Raw genomic sequence first — 21240 nt, 5'->3', positions numbered from 1 at the left:
TACTTGATACACTCTTTATACAAGTGGGGAGCTTGAGTTAATTGAATTGAACGAATCAAAATCATAATATTTGTCCAAAAAGTCTTTATTTCTGAATCCCAATGAAAAATAAATGCCACATTTATGCCCACAGTGAAGGAAAACGTTATTTGCACCTTAATTGGGGAGGAGGGTTTGTGGTAATGGCTGGAGCAGAATCAGTGGAATGGTATCAAATACATCAAACACATGGTTTCCATGTTTTTGATGCCATTCCATTAGCGAAATTCCAGCCATTATTATGAGCTGCCCTCCCTTCAGCAGCCTACATTGGTTCTTTGTTCACAAAAGCTGGTGCATTCAATTGTTCAGTTTCTCATCTACAAAGGGGGCATCAAAGGGAATGAAATAACTTAAATATAAAGTGTTTTAAAATTTTCTTAACCCCCCAACTTACATGGTGAATCACCAGGGGAGGACCAGTCGATAAGCAACAATTAGGTCAATGATTTAAAAATAAGTAAAAAAATACGTAAATATACAAAACTGGAATGGGTCAATAAAATTAAATATATGTTTTACATTCATTTATCACTTCTTTAACATTAATTATTAATTGTATTGCTCAGTGAAAATTTGGAATCATTTCCTCAATAAATAATTTATATTCCGAGGGGTTTCACCTAATTTCAAACTAAATAAGGCCTTAACACTTGACAAACCTAGAATCTAGGGGATCTGGACACAACGTAAATTAGAATTAGCAAAATGTGGATATCCTCACTTGGATTCAATTAAGACCATTGAGGTATTTACATCTCAAATATTTTGGATTTAATATGTAAAAAGGTAAGATTCTAATTTGTTTTCCTTGACTAACATACCATACCTAGCCAGTAAGTTTGTGACAAATCATTGATACAAATGCATTGAATTGTTGGCCTCACAGACCTTTCCGCACAATCGCTTGTGTACACACACACACAAATAGATACAAAATTCATAGTCATCCTTCCTTGATGTGGTTAGTCACAGCCTGTTTGGTGTGTTTCGCTGCAACATTAACTGTCTATGTACAGTAGCGGTCTGTCTAAAAGGGTTGAGTACTGTAACAGTGACCTCACTGAGGTGTTGCTAAAAGCATTGGGGAGAAAACACCCAATAACTGGAAAGGATCTCAAAACAATAGAACAATTAAACGTACACACAATCAAAGAGAACTAACAGCAAAGAGATGGTCAATTTTTTGGTAGAACAGAACATTCACACCATTCATTTTGTACACTCAATTCCAAGGTTCGTATCAGTACATGAGCATGCCTTCAGATGATGATATTCTCCAGGCGTCAGTCAGTGCGACTCCAGTAAGGTTAAGGGTCAGGGCAAAACAAAACAGAGGGTGAGGTTATAAATCTCACACAAACTAAACAAGACTTTGGTCACAGATCTAGCTAAAAGAAAGACATTCATTTCGTATCAGCATTGCCCAGCCCTCTATCCTTCTACCCTCACGAGGATTCCAGTCACAAATACGTTTGCTCCTACTTTCCTCTCACACCACAGCACTGTGTTATTGCACAATTACATTTACTTAGACCAGGTAGTCTTCCCACAGTATACACAAACTGTCCACCAAGCTAAGGGTCTTCAGAATATGTTCTGGAACTGGATCATGGCTGATAAGAGTTTTGTTATACATTGTTCGGACTGTGACCTGTGCTCTCAATCCCAGATGATATTTGTGGAGCAACTGCTTGGTTGGTAAATCTTTACAGGCGGGTGAGCTTCAGACTCTTCCGTTGTTTAAGCCATGCATGGGTCAGCATTCAATGGCATGCTGGTAGAAAAACACATCTGTTGTTGTTTTTAACGTTGATTTCTATTATCAACATGTAGCTAGCAGCTAACAGGTCTACGAGTATGGTTCTCTGCTAGATATAAAAAGTGAGTTTTATTAGCTCTCTCATCTCATCTCTACAGCTTTGATAGAGAAATATAAACCAACAAAAGGGTTCCTTACACATGATTTCAACAGAGCCCATTTGTTCAATGGTTAAATTGATATAGTGGCCTTTCTAGCAAAACAAGTACGTACATCCAGTCATTTCACCATACAACCTAATATGTATCAGGGAAAATACGTATCTCCCCTACTGTGGTTGCAGCAGCAACTTTTGCCCGCTGAGTTGTACCGGAATACCAAGATTGCTATTCGCATGAAAACAACCTATTTCCCAAATCATAAAAGGTAGCCAGATACACCAACCCCCCTCAAAAATGTCCTTTATGATCAACACACCGTTTTGTGAATTTCACTCTGTGCCACGCCAATTCACAGATGGTGTGATCCAGTACACCAAACTTTCACTGTACTGTAGTCACTAACTAAGGAAAGCTTAAGCCAGAAGGCGAGTGACGCCAGTAACACTGAAGAAAAGTAGAATAACAGATAATTCCATAGACTTTCAGTACTATAGCCCTCACTGCTACTAGAAGGTGTGTGTTTGGGCAGATCAACATTTGAGAGGTGAGAGACAGCAGGGTCATGTTCAGAAGGTACAAAATAGGAGAAAGCAAACAGGAGGTGCTATGGGCAGGGATGGGCAACTTTCTAAAAACGAAAAAACGAAGTCGGGGTCTCAACTTACTGTTGAGAGTAAGAATAGTAGAATACACAAGGTGCAATTTCGAAATTTGGTTGTGCATCAACAGTTTTTCTCTTGTTATGTCAGTCACTGACAGTGACAATTAGCCCATGTCAGCTATTTTTTTTGGTAGTTGTTCTAGCTAGCTATCTAAACTTGTAGTAATTATGGTTGAATTAACGACCGGGGGTGACCCATTGATTTTGTTAGTCACTCTCACTCAGATATCAAATTAAAAACTGCAGAACTGCATATTAAAAACATTTATCTCCACCATATGGCAAAATGTGTAGAATAGCAGGAAATTAGCTGTAAAACTGAAAAATTCTCTCTCCTCCCATAGGCAAAATGTGTAGAATTGCAGGAAATTAACTGCAATTCTAACTTAGGGCCCCCAAAAGGCTAGGGCCAGACTGACTGCATGTGTGGGTAAGCAGACCCACTGCGGCCCCTCATGATGAGTTCAGATTCTTTGTGGCCCCTACCCTCACCAAAGTTGCCCATCCCTGTGCTACGGGAATTTTCTATTTCAAAATGTTTTTCTTCGTGGTGCCCTACTGAACACCACCCAGGTGTGGAGCTTTAGTGTTACCTCTCGCAAACCTCTGAATATCTGGGGGTCTTTGAGAGCACAATGGCAGTGGTGGCTAGTAGAAGGAGGACTATTTCTAAAGATGTTTCCTTTGCGGCATTAAAATATAAAGCAAATAATTTGTAGAAATAGATAGTGTACCGTTTAAAAAGCTCATTTTCAGAGATTGTGTATAACTGTGCTTCTTTTTTGAGGCTAGCTGCATTTGTATCATTGACAGGAAATCATGTTGCCATGAAGAATTAGGTTGGCCGGTCACCACTGTATCTTAGTGACTTTTGACCTCTAGTCCAAGTGTGTTGCTATTGGCAGGCAACAGACTCCTCCCCTCTAAGCAACACAAGTACAGTATTTGAAACACTGGTGACAACAAGGGAGACTCTCAATAGTCTAAAGTGGCCTTGCACTCCTTGTCTCCTCTCCTCCGCTGGACTCATCTGAAGAGGAAAACAGGCTAAGAAGCCACACTAGACAATTGAGATGTGCCCCAACAATTACAGAACAAACAGACAAAAAAGAAGATAACCATGAGTGAGGTCATAGATGGCCTATGAGGATGAGTTCTGTTCAGAGATTGGGGTATGGTCCATAAGAAGGTGAGGAGAGGGTAGAGGGGGTCTAGGCTTAGGTTTAGGTTCAGGCTATCCCACTGGCAGAATAGGAGAACTGTGGGAAGTGGGGTCTCCTGTCACTGTCGAAAGACTCCATGCTGTCATCTGGGAAGGAAATAGAGGGCAAGATAGAGAAAGAGAGTTAAAGTGCAATTAATTCAAAAGTGACATTCATGTTCCAAAAGAATAAAACACAACAAAGCAATTAAGTCAAATTGTGGTTGAACTAGTAGTATGAAAGCTACCAAGCCCACTAGGGGTAGTCATTGTACTATAAATCCATCAACTCTTTAAAGCAGGGGTGTCAAACATATGGCCTGCAGGGGAACACATTACCGCACTCAGTATCAGAAAGTAGGCCGGTCCTCTTTGAAGTCTCGTAGATCGATGCATTGCACGTTTTTTGGTTTATAGAGCCTTTTGCATAAACTACCACCGTACCTCACTTCTCTGTTAACCTACAGAAATACAAGCTAGCAGACACAGTCTCAGGCTAACTCAGGCTAAGAGTTAGGTCAAGCTAGCAGACACAGTCTCAGGCGAACTCAGGCTAAGAGTTAGGTAAATCTGCCTTTAGCTATTTTGCACCTTGCTTGTGGAATGGTCTACAGTGTTTGCCGAAATTGGATGAATTGATGCCTCTAAAGCGAGAAGCGGGCAGGCGAAGCAAGCAGAGAGAGGCGTGTGAGAAGGATGGGATAAACAGAGCAGTGACTATGCTAGCAGGATAGTCCATATCTCCAATCATCTTTGCTGATAGCGATGTTGTGTTTCCATAAGTGGATGAATTGGTCTAATTTAGCATTTACTGTATGGTAAAGCCTCAACTCTTAGCTACCTCTTCCAATTAAAATGAGCTTGAAAAAAAGTGAATGTCATTTTTATTGTTTTGTGTGACTACAGCGCCAGCGATAAAATGCAAAAATAGAGAAACGTTCTAATTGAACGAGGCGTCAAAGCGGACAACCCGCCCGCCCGGCTTAGGTTGGGTTATTATATTATCAGCTGTGAACAAACTCACCGGTGGCTTGATGGAACTATCAAAGCATTCGAATATTCTGATATTACTGCAAAAATAACGTCGATCTCGCAGGGAAGAAAACATGGACAGGTTCATTGTGAGTATCGACGCTACCAAACTTATTTGAAGTGTTTTTGAGGAAGTTTCTACTTGCAATGCAGCTTTGCTAACATCGGTCTGGCTGTTTACATTCATGAATTTGGACAATGCTAATTATGCTAGCTCCTGGCTGTGACAGAAGTAAGTGGTCCTCTGTAGCTCAATTGGTAGAGCATGGCGCTTGTAACGCCAGGGTAGTGGGTTCGATCTCCGGGACCACCCATACGTAAAAATGTATGCACACATGACGGTAAGTCGCTTTGGATAAAAGCGTCTGCTAAATGGCATAAAAGTAACCAATGGATTATTGTGGTGTCTGTCACTATGGGCCTTCAGACAACTCAAAATATAGATTTTGCCTTAACTATCTCTTTAAGCAATGTTTTGTTGAGGTGGGAGGGAAGGTACCTTGTCCTGGAGGCGTGATGGTGATGGTCTGCCCGGTGAACTCCACATCAAAATAGCGGGTGTCCGTTTCCGAGGTGACCTGGGGCTTGAAGGGCGGGACCAGCTGAGAGGAAAGGGAAGGAGTCATGAGAGTGGGCACCTGCCTGTCGTAACACTTGTCATAACCATGAGAACACATAGAAAGCTAAGGATATGATACCTTCTTCTCATACACGTCTTCCCACTCGATCCCAGCGAAGAACCTGTGCTGCATTATCTCCTTGGCATCATCAGGCCCTCCACCTAACCTAAAGAGAGGAACACACACTCAGCTGGTTAGCACGTAGGGCGCACCGATTGGTGTCACCTCGTTAGTCAGTATGTGTTACACCTGTACTGGTTGCCATCTCGTTAGTGGGAAGGCATTTCACCTGTGCTTGCCCAGTGCTCCAGTTGTCTTGAGAGATGTGGAGGGTCAACACCTTTAGTTGGCGTCACTATTTGATATCTAGAAAAACATTCCTTTGTCTGATTTCCCTGATCTCATTTTGCTCCACCTTTTTCATTTGCTTCCTATCTGCATGTTTGGTGTGTTTTTTGTTTTGTTTTTTGCCTCTTCTTGGGCAAATTTAGTGGGTGTCTTTTAGGTTCCAGTTGTTGCTGCTCCTAAACCCCTACTAAAACCCCACATGTTTTGGTTTTTGGTCAGTGAACGTAACACCACCACATACGCATGCAGAAACATACTTCACACACACCCGTCTTACCTCTGCTTGGGGTCCTTCTTGAGCAGGCCAGAGAGCAGGGACTTTCCCTCAGGGCCCAGGGTTCTAGGGAAGCGGATCTCCTCCATCAGGATCAGCTCAAATAGCTTCTCATGGTCCTGGTTGTAGAACGGCAGCCGACCGCACATCATCTCATACATGACCACACCTAGACCCCACCAGTCCACAGCACGACCATAGTCATTGTCCTCCAGCACCTGTGTGTTAGGAAGGGGGGAGGTAGAACATGAGTCATGTACAGGTGGCTAGTAGGTCCTCTGGAAGGGCTTTCAAACCCTTATATTTTTTTACATGTTTAGTCATTTAGCAGACGCTCTTATCCAGAGCGACTTACAGGAGCAATTAGGGTTAAGTGCCTTGCTCAAGGGCACATCGACAGATTGTTCACCTAGTCGGCTCGGGGATTAGAACCAGCGACCTTAACCACTAAGCTACCTGCCGCCCTTATCTTCTACGTTAGTGGTTCTGATTCATTGACAGCTTTCTATCAGTTGAAGAACAGGGTTGATGGGTAGGCTTTTACCTCAGGGGCCAGGTACTCTGGCGTCCCACAGAAGGTCTTCATGGTGGCCCCATCCTTGATGCCCTCCTTACACAGGCCAAAGTCTGTGATCTTGATGTGGCCGTCTTTGTCCAGCATCAGGTTTTCCAGCTACAGTAGAGAAAGAGAGATTTTCACAAGGTGAGTTTGGGAATAGGGAGGCTCCAATAAGGACACAGATTTGTATTTTCCATTGCGATACGTTTTCCGACTCCTTAACTCACCTTCAGGTCCCTGTAAACCACGTTCTTCTCCAAGTGGAGGTAGTCCAGCGCCGACACGATCTCCGCTCCGTAGAACCGGGCCCTCTCCTCGGAGAACACACGGTCTCGTGATAGGTGGAAGAACAGCTGGGTGGAAGGAGATGGTGATTGTGTCAATTGTCTGCCATGTAGATTAAGGAACCATGTCTGTTCTATTCATTACAGTCTATGGAGTATTTCACCTCACTGATAAGGCCTTTACCCCAGGTAAAATGCAACACAGTACTCACCTCTCCTCCGTTGGCATACTCCATGACGAAACACAAGCGGTCAGGCGTCTGGAAGGAGTACTTCAGACCCTTAATGGAAAGGAGAAGGAAAACGTTTCAGAAACACAATAAGGTTACCCATTTATATTAGTATAACAGTAAACCGAGGGAACAGACGTTCTGTTGCACACCAATGGAATGGTCTCTCACCGTTAAGAAGGGGTGTTTGGCTTTCTGCAGTACTCTGTTTTCAGTGAGCGTGTGTGCTACTTCATCCTAGAGAAGTTAAAGGAGATGAGCTTGAGCCAAGTAAAGGAAATACCAGTATGTGCAGACACGAACTGAGACAAACGACAAAGGCACACGCACACACTCATCTACTCACTTTCGCCACAATCACTTCTTTCTTGAGGATTTTCATAGCGTAGTATTTTCCTGTGGCTTTTTCCTTCACCAGGATAACCTTCCCAAAAGTGCCTTTTCCCAAGAGCTTGAGGTATTCAAAGTCGTGCATAGTCTAGGAGAGGAACAGTTGGATCAACTTTATTTTACCATATCTAAACCCTGCCGCTGGTATTTGTCTTGTATTAAAGTAGCAAAAATGCTGAGCACAAAGGGTTAGGGCTAGGGTTGGGTGTACGCACCACTTTAAGTTTGGGTTTGGTGAGGTACATCTCCATGTCCATGGGGTCTGGCGAGGAGTCCATCCTCTCCTCTTCCTGTTTCTGCAGCCCATCAGACACCTCCTGGATGGCCTTCGTCCACTGCTCCCTAAGGATGGAAGGAACCAGAGGGGGATGACTCTACGGGCTCTATTTTCGGCTGGTGCTAAGGATGCGCAAGTGTCAAATGAACCTTAGTTTGCAATTTCGTCAAGTAAAAACTGTCGCACTTTCATTTTCCACCCCTTATGCCAGGTTCAGCAATTTACCTGTCTAACATCCGCTCGCTTGCGCTGAGGTGGGAGGGGTGGAAATATTTAAGATGTGTCCTTAAAAACGTGCGCCAATACGCCAATTTTGGTCAGCGCAAAAAAAAAATCATAATAATTATACGAATTTCAGTCAGCGCAACTAGGGATATTTAAGACTGACCAAAAGCTGGTCTTAGCGCTAACGCAATTGGTTATGGTATTGATTTTGCCAGCGGAGTCACACGCAGTAGCCTTATGTACTGTACATCACTAATGTTTTATTAAAATATCCCGAGCAGCAAAAAACAGTCAACAGACATTCCCCTTTTCTATTTACATTGGACATTATTTTTTTCCAGCTTCTGTGAAAAGTTTGGACTCATTATGTGCAGTGCGCATGAAAGGTGTCAGTAACTGTAGGAAGCCTGTTTAGGAAGATCAAGTTATTTAAAAAGACTGCTTACTGTTTTTTGTTGATCATTTTGTCAAAAGATGCATCTTCCACTTTCTTCTGTTGGACCCAACTATCAAATTGCGGGAATTCTGATCGCTGTCCGTGGTGCTTAATCCGCGTGTAGGCTATATTTATATTTATATATATACAGTGGGGAGAACAAGTATTTGATACACTGCCGATTTTGCAGGTTTTCCTACTTACAAAGCATGTAGAGGTCTGTAATTTTTTATCATAGGTACACTTCAACTGTGAGAGACGGAATCTAAAAAATCTAAAATCCAGAAAATCACATTGTATGATTTTTAAGTAATTAATTTGCATTTTATTGCATGACATAAGTATTTGATCACCTACAAACCAGTAAGAATTCCGTCTCTCACAGACCTGTTAGTTTTTCTTTATGATGCCCTCCTGTTCTCCACTCATTACCTGTATTAACTGCACCTGTTTGAACTCGTTACCTGTATAAAAGACACCTGTCCACACACTCAATCAAACAGACTCCAACCTCTCCACAATGGCCAAGACCAGAGAGCTGTGTAAGGACATCAGGGATAAAACTGTAGACCTGCACAAGGCTGGGATGGGCTACAGGACAATAGGCAAGCAGCTTGGTGAGAAGGCAACAACTGTTGGCGCAATTATTAGAAAATGGAAGAAGTTCAAGATGACGGTCAATCACCCTCGGTCTGGGGCTCCATGCAAGATCTCACCTCGTGGGGCATCAATGATCATGAGGAAGGTGAGGGATCAGCCCAGAACTACATGGCAGGACCTGGTCAATGACCTGAAGAGAGCTGGGACCACAGTCTCAAAGAAAACAATTAGTAACACACTACGCCGTCATGGATTAAAATCCTGCAGCGCACGCAAGGTCCCCCTGCTCAAGCCAGCGCATGTCCAGGCCCGTCTGAAGTTTGCCAATGACCATCTGGATGATCCAGACGAGGAATGGGAGAAGGTCATGTGGTCTGATGAGACAAAAATAGAGCTTTTTGGTCTAAACTTTGGAGGAAGAAGAAGGATGAGTACAACCCCAAGAACACCATCCCAACCGTGAAGCATGGAGGTGGAAACATCATTCTTTGGGGATGCTTTTCTGCAAAGGGGACAGGACGACTGCACCGTATTGAGGGGAGATCTTGGCCAACAACCTCCTTCCCTCAGTAAGAGCATTGAAGATGGGTCGTGGCTGGGTCTTCCAGCATGACAACGACCCAAAACACACAGCCAGGGCAACTAAGGAGTGGCTCCGTAAGAAGCATCTCAAGGTCCTGGAGTGGCCTAGCCAGTCTCCAGACCTGAACCCAATAGAAAATATTTGGAGGGAGCTGAAAGTCCGTATTGCCCAGCGACAGCCCCGAAACCTGAAGGATCTGTAGAAGGTCTGTATGGAGGAGTGGGCCAAAATCCCTGCTGCAGTGTGTGCAAACCTGGTCAAGACCTACAGGAAATGTATGCTCTGTAATTGCAAACAAAGGTTTCTGTACCAAATATTAAGTTCTGCTTTTCTGATGTATCAAATACTTATGTCATGCAATAAAATGCAAATTAATTACTTAAAAATCATACAATGTGATTTTCTGGATTTTTGTTTTAGATTCTGTCTCTCACAGTTGAAGTGTACCTATGATAAAAATTAGAGACCTCTACATGCTTTGTAAGTAGGAAAACCTGCAAAATCGGCAGTGTATCAAATACTTGTTCTCCCCACTGTATATATATATATATATACACACACACACACACACACACTACTGGTCAAAAGTTTTAGAACACCTACTTATTCAAGTTTTTTTTTTTTTCTTACTATTTTCTACATTGTAGAATAGTGAAGACATCAAAACTATGAAAGAATGCCAAGAGAGAGCAAAGCTGTCATCAAGGCAAAGGGTGGCTATTTGAAGAATCTCACATTTAAAATATATTTTGGATTTGTTTAACACTTTTTTGGTTACTACATGATTCCATATGTGTTATTTCATAGTTTGATGTCTTCATTATTATTCTACAATGTAGGAAATAGTACAAATAAAGAAAAACCCTTGAATGAGTAGGTGTTCTAAAACTTTTGACCGGTAGTGTATTTAGGAGCAGTATAACGGTGAGTGGACATTCCCACTTTCTCCTTATAGTGGATCTTCTTCCAGCTCCTGTGAAAAGTTTGGATGTGCGTAAAACCCTCCATAGTCTACGTTGTCTTAGGCCTAATCTCATATGCCCACGTGGAACAATTATGGTGCCTGTAACTGTATTTAAAAACAAGTTGTTTTTTGTTTTATAAAACTTTATTATAATTATTCACTGTCTTTTTAGGTCTTATCAATAATGAATTTAATCTTGCTTATTGACAACATTAGGCATGTCCATGGCTCAGACATAATGCATTTTACAGTAGGCCTATATCAGTGTGAATGTTATGTTTAACAATATATATTTCCATATTGAAGCTATGTAATTTCTTAGAACAATGTGGACTGCAAACATGTTCAACATATTTAGCAAATATGGGATAGGCCTACATTTATTATTTTTGGTTTCTGTAGGCTATTTAACAAACCAGGCTATAACAGACTAACATTCTAATTGGAGTTGATGAAAACGCAATACATAAAATCCTTTAAATACACAACTTGAAGCAACCACATATTTAGCCATGGAGCAAGTTCTGATTGGCCAGTGAGGGATCAAGCCTCGCCACACCCACAACTTGTTTATTAATCAAAACCCAGCCCTTTCGCGACACCGTCAGCTACTGCGCCCATAATTCTTGTTGTGAAAATAGCTAAAGTATTTCGGACACACCCCCAAACCTACCACCAGCACTAAGATTTACCATTACGTTAGGTTTGTTAAAATAGAGCCCTGTGTGTGTAACCTACCTCTCCTCTGGGCTCTCCACGTGGAAGGTGCGCTCTATGACAGTGGTCCACTGCAGGCAGCGGATGATGAATGTGTTGGGCTTGGGACGCTCTGTTTTCATCAGCTGACATTCTGCTGGTCATAAGGAAAAAGAAAGAGAGAGGGAGAGAAAGACAAGGAGCGAGCGAGAGAGTGATATGTCATGCGGTCAAGTGAAACATCAGGGATGCATAGAACATAGTGCAAGGCTAGAACAAAAATGTGAAACCTCAGAGGTACTTGAGGACCAGAGTTGAGAAACACTGCCCAATTATTTTGTTACATTTTGTGGTTAGGGCGGAGAGTGTCAGAGGGTTGCCTTACGTGCTACTGAGAAGTTATTGAGTGGCGTCTCCAGTTGGTCGATGTCTTGCGGTCGCTCCTTGTACCCGATGAACGTACCGTCGCTCTTCAGCAAGAAATACCTGGGTCTCCAGGTCTTTATGTACTCTCCTGAGAGAGCGAGCGAGAGCGAGAGACACACACAGAGAGAGCGACACAGAGAGAGAGAGAGAGAGAGAGACGGAGAGTGCATATCACATCAGAAAGGACAATACTCTGTCAACCTTAGTACAATCCTATCCCTAGCCCAGTCTGAAGAGCCATAACAGCACGGAGCTATCGCTAACCCTAGGGTGAGCTAGAAATTATAGCACGTTGGACAAGTGTGTGAGAAAGACAGATTCTCTCACAGTCTGGTTGACCACAAGCTGAGGCCTTTCTCCTGGTGGTTTCAGAGAAAACGGAACTTCCCTCATAGGCCTTTTCCTTCTCCTTTTTATTTATTTGTATTATTGCTTGTTTATCTCCTCTTTACACTTGATGGTGTGTGTTGCCAAACTGTACTGTACCTTTAAGACAGGCAACTAGTAAACACGGGGTCTCACCCATTTTTTTATTTTTGTAACTGTGGCTAGACGTACTTCTGGTAATCAACAATCAGATTCTAGAAAACAGGAAGTGACACACTACAGCATGGGTAAACACCACAGTTAGAAAAAAACACACCCAATTCAGGTCTAATGTCAGTGCTTCTGCTGCTGACTCATCTGTTAACTGCTCAAAGAGGTGCAATGAGATCAGAATCCTTGAAAAACTGTTTTATTTTCACACGCACACACTGCAATGGCATGCCTAATAAATAATGCAGAGAGTGTGTGCATGCTACCGAGCCTGTGCGTTTTCGTGTGTGCATGCGTGTGGCATGGACCGGATGGTGTTTTCACATAGCCAACAGCTGCAGGTGCACAGGATGCTCCTGGGGCAAAGAGTGAGCTAATGAACAAGCTGTTGGCTTATAAAGTCAATCCATCTCTGTCTATTAAGTGTTGTTGCATGGTTCCTGTTCAGACTCACGTACTTACCAACGCCACTTATCTCAAACCCATTACTTTACAAACAGCACATAGGCCTGAAAACATATTTGAAGGTGCATGTTTTTAGTGGGTGAGCTGGTGATAATGTACTGTGCTGTAAGTACCTGTGCAGTGTGCTGCTAAAGAGATACAGTAAGGACAGGTGAAAGCAATCCATCCATACACCTCCACCCTACTGCCAGATCAGTGCAGTTGGGGTAAAGGAGCGAAGGCGAGGAAGACGCAGTAGATAATTGAGATAATGAATAATAATGAATAATTAATAAATGATAATGAATAAATGATCATGAATAAATGATCGAGAGCTACCCAGGCAGGCAGGAAGTTTAGTTTATTAGGATCCTCATTAGCTACTGCATGTAGCAGCTACTCATCCTGGGGTCCACATAAAACATACACATTCATGACAAAGTACAGAACAGTAATAGACAAGAACAACAGAGCAGAAACCAAGCCATGAGGTTCAAAGGAATTGTCCGTAGAGCTCAGAGAAAAGGATTGTGTCGAGGCACAGATCTGGGGAAGTGTACCACAAAATGTCTGCAGCATTGAAGGTCCCCAAGAACACAGTGGCCTCAATCATTCCTACAGTGAAGCATGGTGGTGGCAGCATCATGCTGTGGGGATGTTTTTCAGCGGCAGGGACTGAGAGACTAGTCAGGATCAAGGGAAAGATGAGCGGAGCAAAGTACAGAGAGATCCTTGATGAAAACCTGCTCCAAAGCGCTCAGGACCTCAGACTGGGGAGAAGGTTCACCTTCCAACAGGACAACTACCCTAAGCACACAGCCAAGACAACGCAGGAGTGGCTTCGGGACAAGTCACTGAATGTCCTTGGTGGCTCAGCCAGAGCCCGGATTTGAACCCGATCTAAGATCTCTGGAGAGACCTGAAAATAGCTGTGCAGCGACGCTCCCCATCCAACCTGACAGAGCTTGAGAGGATCTGCAGAGAAGAATGGGAGAAACTCCCCAAATACAGGTGTGCCAGGCTTGTAGCGTCATACCCAAGAAGATTCGCTGCCAAAGGTGCTTCAACAAAGTACTGATTAAAGGGTCTGAATACTTATGGAAATATTATATTTTCGTTTTGTATTTGTAATAAATGTGCAAAGATTTCTAAAAACCTGTTTTTGCTTTGTTATTATGGGGTATTGTGTGTAGAAAATGTGGGAAAAGTGAAGGGGTCTGAATACGTTCCGAATGCACTGTTTATTATGTCGGAAAAAGTATGTTATAAATGATCATGCACGTTGTTGACGTTAGTTCTGTGTGTGCAGTTAAGGGCAAGGCGTGCTGCATTGTTTTGAGCCAGCTGCAGCTTTGCTAGGTCTTTCTTTGCTGCACCTGACCATATTATCGGACAGTTAATATGACTTGACCATGATAACTGACCATCCAATGTTAGTCCTAGGAGTTCAGCTTCTTCAACTTATTCAAGACCCTTTATGAACAACTCTAGTTTAGGTTAAAGAGAATGCTTTGAACCAAATACAATGCTTTTGGTTTTAGATGGATTTAAGACCAGTTTATTGTTAATTACCCATTCTGATACTGATACCTTGCTAAGTCTCAGTGAGCTCGCTGGCTGTAGGTGCTGATATGTAGTGTGTGTAATCATCAGCATACATAGTCATTTTAGCTTCTTGTAAGACAAGTGGTAAATAATTTGTCAAAATAGAGAAAAGTAACTGCCCCGAGGGATTGAAGAATATTCTGAGTTCTATTGGATAAGTAACTCTCCAACCATGTGATGACAGGTGATGTAAAGTTTTTTCAATAACAAATTATGATCAATAACATCAAACGCTGCACTGAAATCTAGCAATACAGCTCCAACTACCATCTTATTATCCATTTCTTTTGGCCAATCATCAGTCATCTGAGTCAGTGCAGTACAAGTTGGGTGCCCTTCCCTATATGCATGCTGAAAGTTAGCATTGTATTTGTTCTAACACAACTCTCTCCAACAGCTGTTAGAGCCAGCAAAGGGTGCTTGACTATTTTTAGGTAGAAAATACATTTCTCTGTTAGCATCAGAGACCTTATCTAACATCACACACATACAGTGGCTTGCGAAAGTATTCACCCCCCCCCCCTTGGCATTTTTCCTATTTTGTTGCCTTACAACTTGTAATTAAAATGGATTTTGGGGGGGATTGTTTCATTTGATTTACACAACATGCCTACCACTTTGAAGATGCAAAATATGTTTTATTGTGAAACAAACAAGAAATAAGACAAAAAAAACTGAAAACTTGAGCGTGCATAACTATTCACCCCCCCAAAGTCAATACTTTGTAGAGCCACCTTTTGCAGCAATTACAGCTGCAAGTCTCTTGGGGTATGTCTCTATAAGCTTGGCACATCTAGCCACTGGGATTTTTGCCCATTCTTCAAGGAAAAACTGCTCCAGCTCTTTCAAGTTAGATGGGTTCCGCTGGTGTACAGCAATCTATAAGTCATACCACAGATTCTCAATTGGATGGAGGTCTGGGCTTTGACTAGGCCATTCCAAGACATTTCAATGTTTCCCCTTAAACCACTCGAGTGTTGCTTTAGCAGTATGCTTAGGGTCATTGTCCTGCTGGAAGGTGAACCTCCATCCCAGTCTCAAATCTCTGGAAGTCTGAAACAGGTTTCCCTCAAGAATTTCCCTGTATTTAGCGCCATCCATCATTCCTTCAATTCTGACCAGTCTCCCAGTCCCTGCCAATGACAAACATCCCCACAGCATGATGCTGCCACCACCATGCTTCACTGTGGGGATGGTATTCTCGGGGTGATGAGAAGTGTTGGGTTTGCGCCAGACATAGCGTTTTCCTTGATGGCCACAAAGCTCAATTTTAGTCTCATCTGACCAGAGTACCTTCTTCCATATGTTTGGGGAGTCTCCCACATGCCTTTTGGCGAACACCAAAAGTGTTTGCTTCTTTTTTTCTTTAAGCAATGGCTTTTTTCTGGCCACTCTTCCGTAAAGCCCAGCTCTGTGGAGTGTACAGCTTAAAGTGGTCCTATGGACAGATACTCCAATCTCCGCTGTGGAGCTTTGCAGCTCCTTCAGGGTTATCTTTGGTCTCTTTGTTGCTTCTCTGATTAACCCCTCCCATGAGTTTTGGTGGGCGGGCCTCTCTTGGCAGGTTTGTTGTGGTGCCATATTCTTTCCATTTTTTAATAATGGATTTAATGGTGCTCCGTGGGATGTTCAAAGTTTCTGATATTTTTTTAGAACCCAACCCTGATCTGTACTTCTCCACAACTTTTTCCCTGACCTGTTTGGAGAGCTCCCTGGTCTTCATGGTGCCACTTGCTTGGTGGTGCCCCTTGCTTAGTGGTGTTGCAGACTCTGGGGCCTTTCAGAACAGGTGTATATATACTGAGATCATGTGACAGATCATGTGACACTTAGACTTTATTTAACTAATTATGTGACTTCTGAAGGTAATTGGTGGCACCAGATCTTATTTAGGGGCTTCATAGCAAAGGGCGTGAATACATTTGCACGCACCACTTTTCCGTTATTTATTTGTTAGACTTTTTTGAAACAAGTAATTTTTTTCATTTCACTTCACCAATTTGGACTATTTTGTGTATGTCCATTACAAGAAATCCAAATAAAAATCCATTAAAATTACATGTTGTAATGCAACAAAATAGGAAAAATGCCAAGGGGGATGAATACTTTTGCAAGGCACTGTATTCTCCAGATACTGACAGTTCGCACTCAGCACCCTAAAATAAGAGGCTTCAGATGATGCAGGTGAATCTGCAACCACAGCACTTCTACTTCATTTGTCATGAGATCCTCTCTGAGCTTTACAGGTATGTGGCTCTGAATATATACAGCAACACCTCCCCCGTAGACATTCCTGTGTTTTCGATATACACTGAACAAAAATATAAACGTAACATGTAAAGTGTTGGTCCCATGTTTCATGAGCTAAAATAAAAGATCCCAGAAATTTTCCATATGCACAAAAAGCTTATTTCTCTCAAATGTTATGCACACATTTGTTTACATCCCTGTTAGTGAGCATTTCTCCTTTGCCAAGATAATCCATCCACCTGCCAGGTGTGGCATATCAAGAAGCTGATTAAATAGCATGATCATTACACAGGTGCAGCTTGTGCTGGGGACAATAAAAGGCCACTCTAAAATGTGCAGTTTTGTCACAACACAATGCCACAGATGTCACAAGTTTTGAGGGAGCGTGCAATTGGCATGCTGACTGCAGGAATGTCCACCAGAGCTGTTGCCAGAGAATTGAATGTTAATTTCTCTACCATAAGCCGCCTCCAACGTTTTAGAGAATTTGGCAGTACATCCAACCGGCCTCACAACCGCAGACCATGTGTAACCACGCCAGCCCAGGACCTCCACATCCGGCTTCTTCACCTGCGGGATCGTCTTAGACCAGCCACCCGGACAGCTGTTGAAACTGTGGGTTTGCACAACCGAATAGTTTCTGCACAAACTGTCAGAACGTCTCAGGGATGCTCATCTGCATGCTCATTGTACTCACCAGGGTCTTGACCTGACTGGAGTTCGGCGCCTTAACCGACTTCAGTGGGGCAAATGCTCACCTCCGATGGCCACTGGCACCCTGGAGAAGTGTGCTCTTCACGGATTAATCCCGGTTTCAACTGTACCGGGCAGATGTCAGATTGTGACGTGTGGGCGAGCGGTTTGCTGATGTCAGCGTTGTGAATAGAGTGCCCCATGGTGGGGTTATGGCATGGGCAGGCATAAGCTGTGGACAACGAGCAGAATTGCATTTTATTGATGGCAATTTGAATGCACAGAGATACCGTGATGAGATCCTGAGGCCCATTCATCCGCCACCATCACCTCATGTTTCAGCATGATAATGCATGGCCCCATGTCGCAAGGATCTGTACACAATTCCTGGAAGCTGAAAATGTCCCAGTTCTTCCATGGCCTGCATACTCACCAGACATGTCACACATTGAGGATGTTTGCGATGCTCTGGATCGACATGTACAACAGCATGTTCCAGTTCCCGCCAATATCCAGCAATTTTGCACAGCCATTGAAGAGGAGTGGGACAACATTCCACAGGCCACAATCAACAGCCTGATCAACTCTATGCTAAGGAGATGCGTCACGCTGCATGAGGCAAATGGTGGTCACACCAGATACTGACTGTTTTTTTTCTTCTTCAGATGCATATCTGTATTCCCAGTCATGTGAAATCCATAGATGAGGGCCTAATGAATTTATTTCAATTGACTGATGTCCTTATATTAACTGTAACTCAGTAAAATCTTTGAAATTATTGTATGTTGCTTTTATATTTTTGTTCAGTATATGTTATATCCTTGTATTCCTACTGCTGTATCAAAAGGTGCTGTCTGAGCCTCAAAAATGGCTAACATATTTATATTATCTAAGATGAGCAAATTACTCATCTCATGAGGCTAGATATATTCATATGAGCTAACTTTAACCCTTTCCTGAGTAGCTTATGGAAAAAATTAAGAGACCACTGAAAATAATTCTTAAATCAGCATCTCTACATGTATGACAGACATTCCATTCCAGTGTCTGTTGAATTCCAACACAGGCACACCTCATTCTACTGAATTAGGTACTGATTAGGTGATCACCTGAACCAAATCTTATTTAACGAGGAAAAGTATAAAAACCACTGCTGTGGTCATCACTATCCTCTTGCAATAGGACCAGCTGGATGGCAAAAACAGTGCTAATAGTAAGTAATATTAATCAAAAATTAACTATTGACCATGCCAAAAGAGTTGAAAAGGAAAGTTTTGAGTGAGGAAAAGAAGGGTTCAATTCTGGCTTTACTGGCGGAGGGATACAGTGAGCATCAGGATGCTTCCATCCTTAAAATTTCAAAGATGGCGGTTGATAAGAACAAGGTCAAGCAGCAGACATTGGGGACAACAAAGCTACAGACCGGCAGAGGGCGAAAACGACTCTCTACTGACCAGGATGACCGCCAACTCATTTGAATGCCATTCAACAACCATAGGATGACATCAAGTGACTTTCAAAAAGAAAAGAATGGCAAACGGCAGCTGGGGTGAAGTGCACAGCGAGGACGGTTTGAAACAGGCTCCTAGGGGCAGGGCTGAAGTCGTGCAAAGCTAGAAAAAAGCCCTTCATCAATGATAAGCAAAGAAGAGCCAGGCTGAGGTTTGCAAAAGACCATAAGGATTGGACCGTAGAGGACTGGAGTAAGGTCATCTTCATCTTCTTGATGAGTCCAATTTTCAGCTTTGCCCAACACCTGGTCGTCTAATGGTTAGACGGAGACCTGGAGAGGACTACAAGCCACAGTGTCTCGCACCCACTGTGACATTTGGTGGAGGTTCGGTGATGATCTGGGGGTGCTTCATCATGCCTGGAATCAGGCAGATTTGTCTTTGTGAAGGACGCATGAATCAAGCCACGTACAAGGTTGTCCTGGAAGAAAACTTGCTTCCTTTTGCTCTGACATTGTTTTTGTTATTTTGACCAGTTGTCATTTTCTGCAAATAAATGCTCTAAATTACATTTTTATTTGGAATTTGGGAGAAATGTCAGTAGTTTATAGAATAAAACAATTTTTTTATTTTTTACCCAAACACATACCTATAAATAGTAAAACCAGAGAAATGTTGCAGTGGTCTCTTAATTTTTTCCACAGCTGTATGTATACGTGTGTATATATATATTTTTTTAACCTTTATTTAACTAGGCAAGTCAGTTAAGAACAAATTCTTATTTACAATGACGGCCTACCCGGACAACGCTGGGCCAATTGTGCGCTGCCCTATGGGACTCCCAATCACGGCCGGTTGTGATACAGCCTGGAATCGAACCAGGGGGTCTGTAGTGGCTGTAGTGGCTCCAGGCCATCTATAAATCACTGCTAGGCAAATCCCCGCCCTATCTTAGCTCATTGGTCACCATAGCAACACCCATCCGTAGTATGCGCTCCAGCAGGTTTATCTCACTGGTCATCCCCAAAGCCAACACCTCCTTTGGCTGCCATTCCTTCCAGTTCTCTGCTGCCAATGACTGGGACGAATTGCAAAAATTGCTGAAGCTGGAGACTCTTATCTCCCTCACTAACTTTAAGCATCAGTTGTCAGAGCACCTTACCGATCACTGCACCTGTACACAGCCCATCTGAAATTAGCCCACCCAACTACCTCATCCCCATATTGTTATTTATTTTGCTAATTTGCACCCCAGTATCTCTATTTGCACATAATCTCTTGCACATCTATCATTCCAGTGTTAATACTAATTGTAATTATTTTGCACTATGGCCTATTTATTGCCTTACCTCCATAACTTGCTACATTTGCACACACTGTATATATATTTTCTGTTGTATTTTTGACTTTATGTTTTGTTTTACCCCATATGTAACTCTATCTTGTTGTTTTTATCGCACTGCTTTGCTTTATCTTGGCCAGGTCGCAGTTGTAAATGAGAACTTGTTCTCAACTGGCTTACCTGGTTAAATAAAGGTTAAATAAAAAAAATTAAAAAAATTGACGCCTCAAGCACTGAGATGCAGTGCCTTAGACCGCTGCGCCACTCAATGATAATGGGTTGTATTTCTAATAATTATATTTTTGATAATAACAAAGAAGGAATGAATGGCTTTCTGAGGAGATTATGTTTAGCAGATGCCTTGTCTGGTTTAGCTCAGCTGCAGCAGGGTGCTCTATTCTTCATGCCACTTCTGGACTGTTGGTCTCTTCTGATTGGGGTGTTGTCCTGTTAGCATGGGGGTAGTGGGGTGGGTGGTGCTGTCCACTCTGGAAGGGGCCCGATGTTGCAGGGTCGAACTTGCCTCTCTGGAAGGGGCCCGATGGTGCAGGGTGGAGCTGGTCTCTGGATGGGGCCCGATGGTGCAGGGTGGAGCTGGCCTCTCTGGATGGGGCCTGGTGGTATAGGGTGGTGTTGGTTTCTCTGGGTGGGGGCTGGTGGTCGTGATCTTGGAGGATGTATGGCAAAGTTCATCTTATTTTGGTTTTTGCTTTGTCCCAGAGCAGTTTCTTTCAGTTTCCTAGCATACACCTTGACACCCTGTTTGATCAAGTGTACTAGGTTGTACATCAGCTGGTAGTGAATGTCATGGTGGTTCGCTAGGTAAACATTGTTCAATAGAGCACAGCCTATAGACAGCTCAGCATTGTTGCTCTGAATAATGTGGAAGAGCACATCTCCACGTAACAACAGGGTGGACACAGTGATTTTGTGTTAGGAAATCCGTCTGCAACTCTGGCTGCCACTTGCTGCATTGCAGGATCTACATGTCTTCTCATTGCCATTAAATCATTAGTACCTGTGTGAATTATAATACATTTGACCCCATTTAATGTGTTGCTTGACAGACTGACATGCCAGTAGTGCTGAGCTTTTAGTGCTTTTTGAGGTCGGTTCAGTTTCAGCTTGATCATTAAAAAACATTAAATTA

General features: G+C 42.8%; 1 protein-coding gene across 3 annotated transcripts in view; it reads right to left on the bottom strand.

Annotated features, from left to right (window-relative positions):
* Positions 1–3022: 3022 nt before the first annotated feature.
* The window catches only part of LOC121552196 (RAC-alpha serine/threonine-protein kinase), a 37595-nt gene continuing 19377 nt past the window's right edge, over positions 3023–21240 (bottom strand). Inside the window, exons 3-14 of one of the 3 annotated variants that reach the window (XM_041864924.2) lie at positions 11728–11856; positions 11385–11499; positions 7777–7903; positions 7518–7649; positions 7343–7408; positions 7154–7222; positions 6885–7010; positions 6643–6771; positions 6102–6316; positions 5555–5642; positions 5356–5458; positions 3023–3932 (exon numbers count right to left, since the gene is read on the bottom strand). In XM_041864924.2, coding sequence (XP_041720858.1) covers positions 3853–3932; positions 5356–5458; positions 5555–5642; positions 6102–6316; positions 6643–6771; positions 6885–7010; positions 7154–7222; positions 7343–7408; positions 7518–7649; positions 7777–7903; positions 11385–11499; positions 11728–11856 — 1379 coding nt within the window. In that variant the 3' untranslated portion in view covers positions 3023–3852. Of the gene's footprint in view, positions 3933–5355; positions 5459–5554; positions 5643–6101; positions 6317–6642; positions 6772–6884; positions 7011–7153; positions 7223–7342; positions 7409–7517; positions 7650–7776; positions 7904–8509; positions 8650–11384; positions 11500–11727; positions 11857–21240 lie in introns of those variants that run through there. The other 2 variants (XM_041864925.2, XM_041864926.2) reach the window with 2 other exon arrangements.

Source organism: Coregonus clupeaformis, chromosome 36 (assembly GCF_020615455.1).
Source record: "Coregonus clupeaformis isolate EN_2021a chromosome 36, ASM2061545v1, whole genome shotgun sequence".
Taxonomy (NCBI): domain Eukaryota; kingdom Metazoa; phylum Chordata; class Actinopteri; order Salmoniformes; family Salmonidae; genus Coregonus; species Coregonus clupeaformis.
This window is presented reverse-complemented; position numbering and strand designations above follow the sequence as displayed.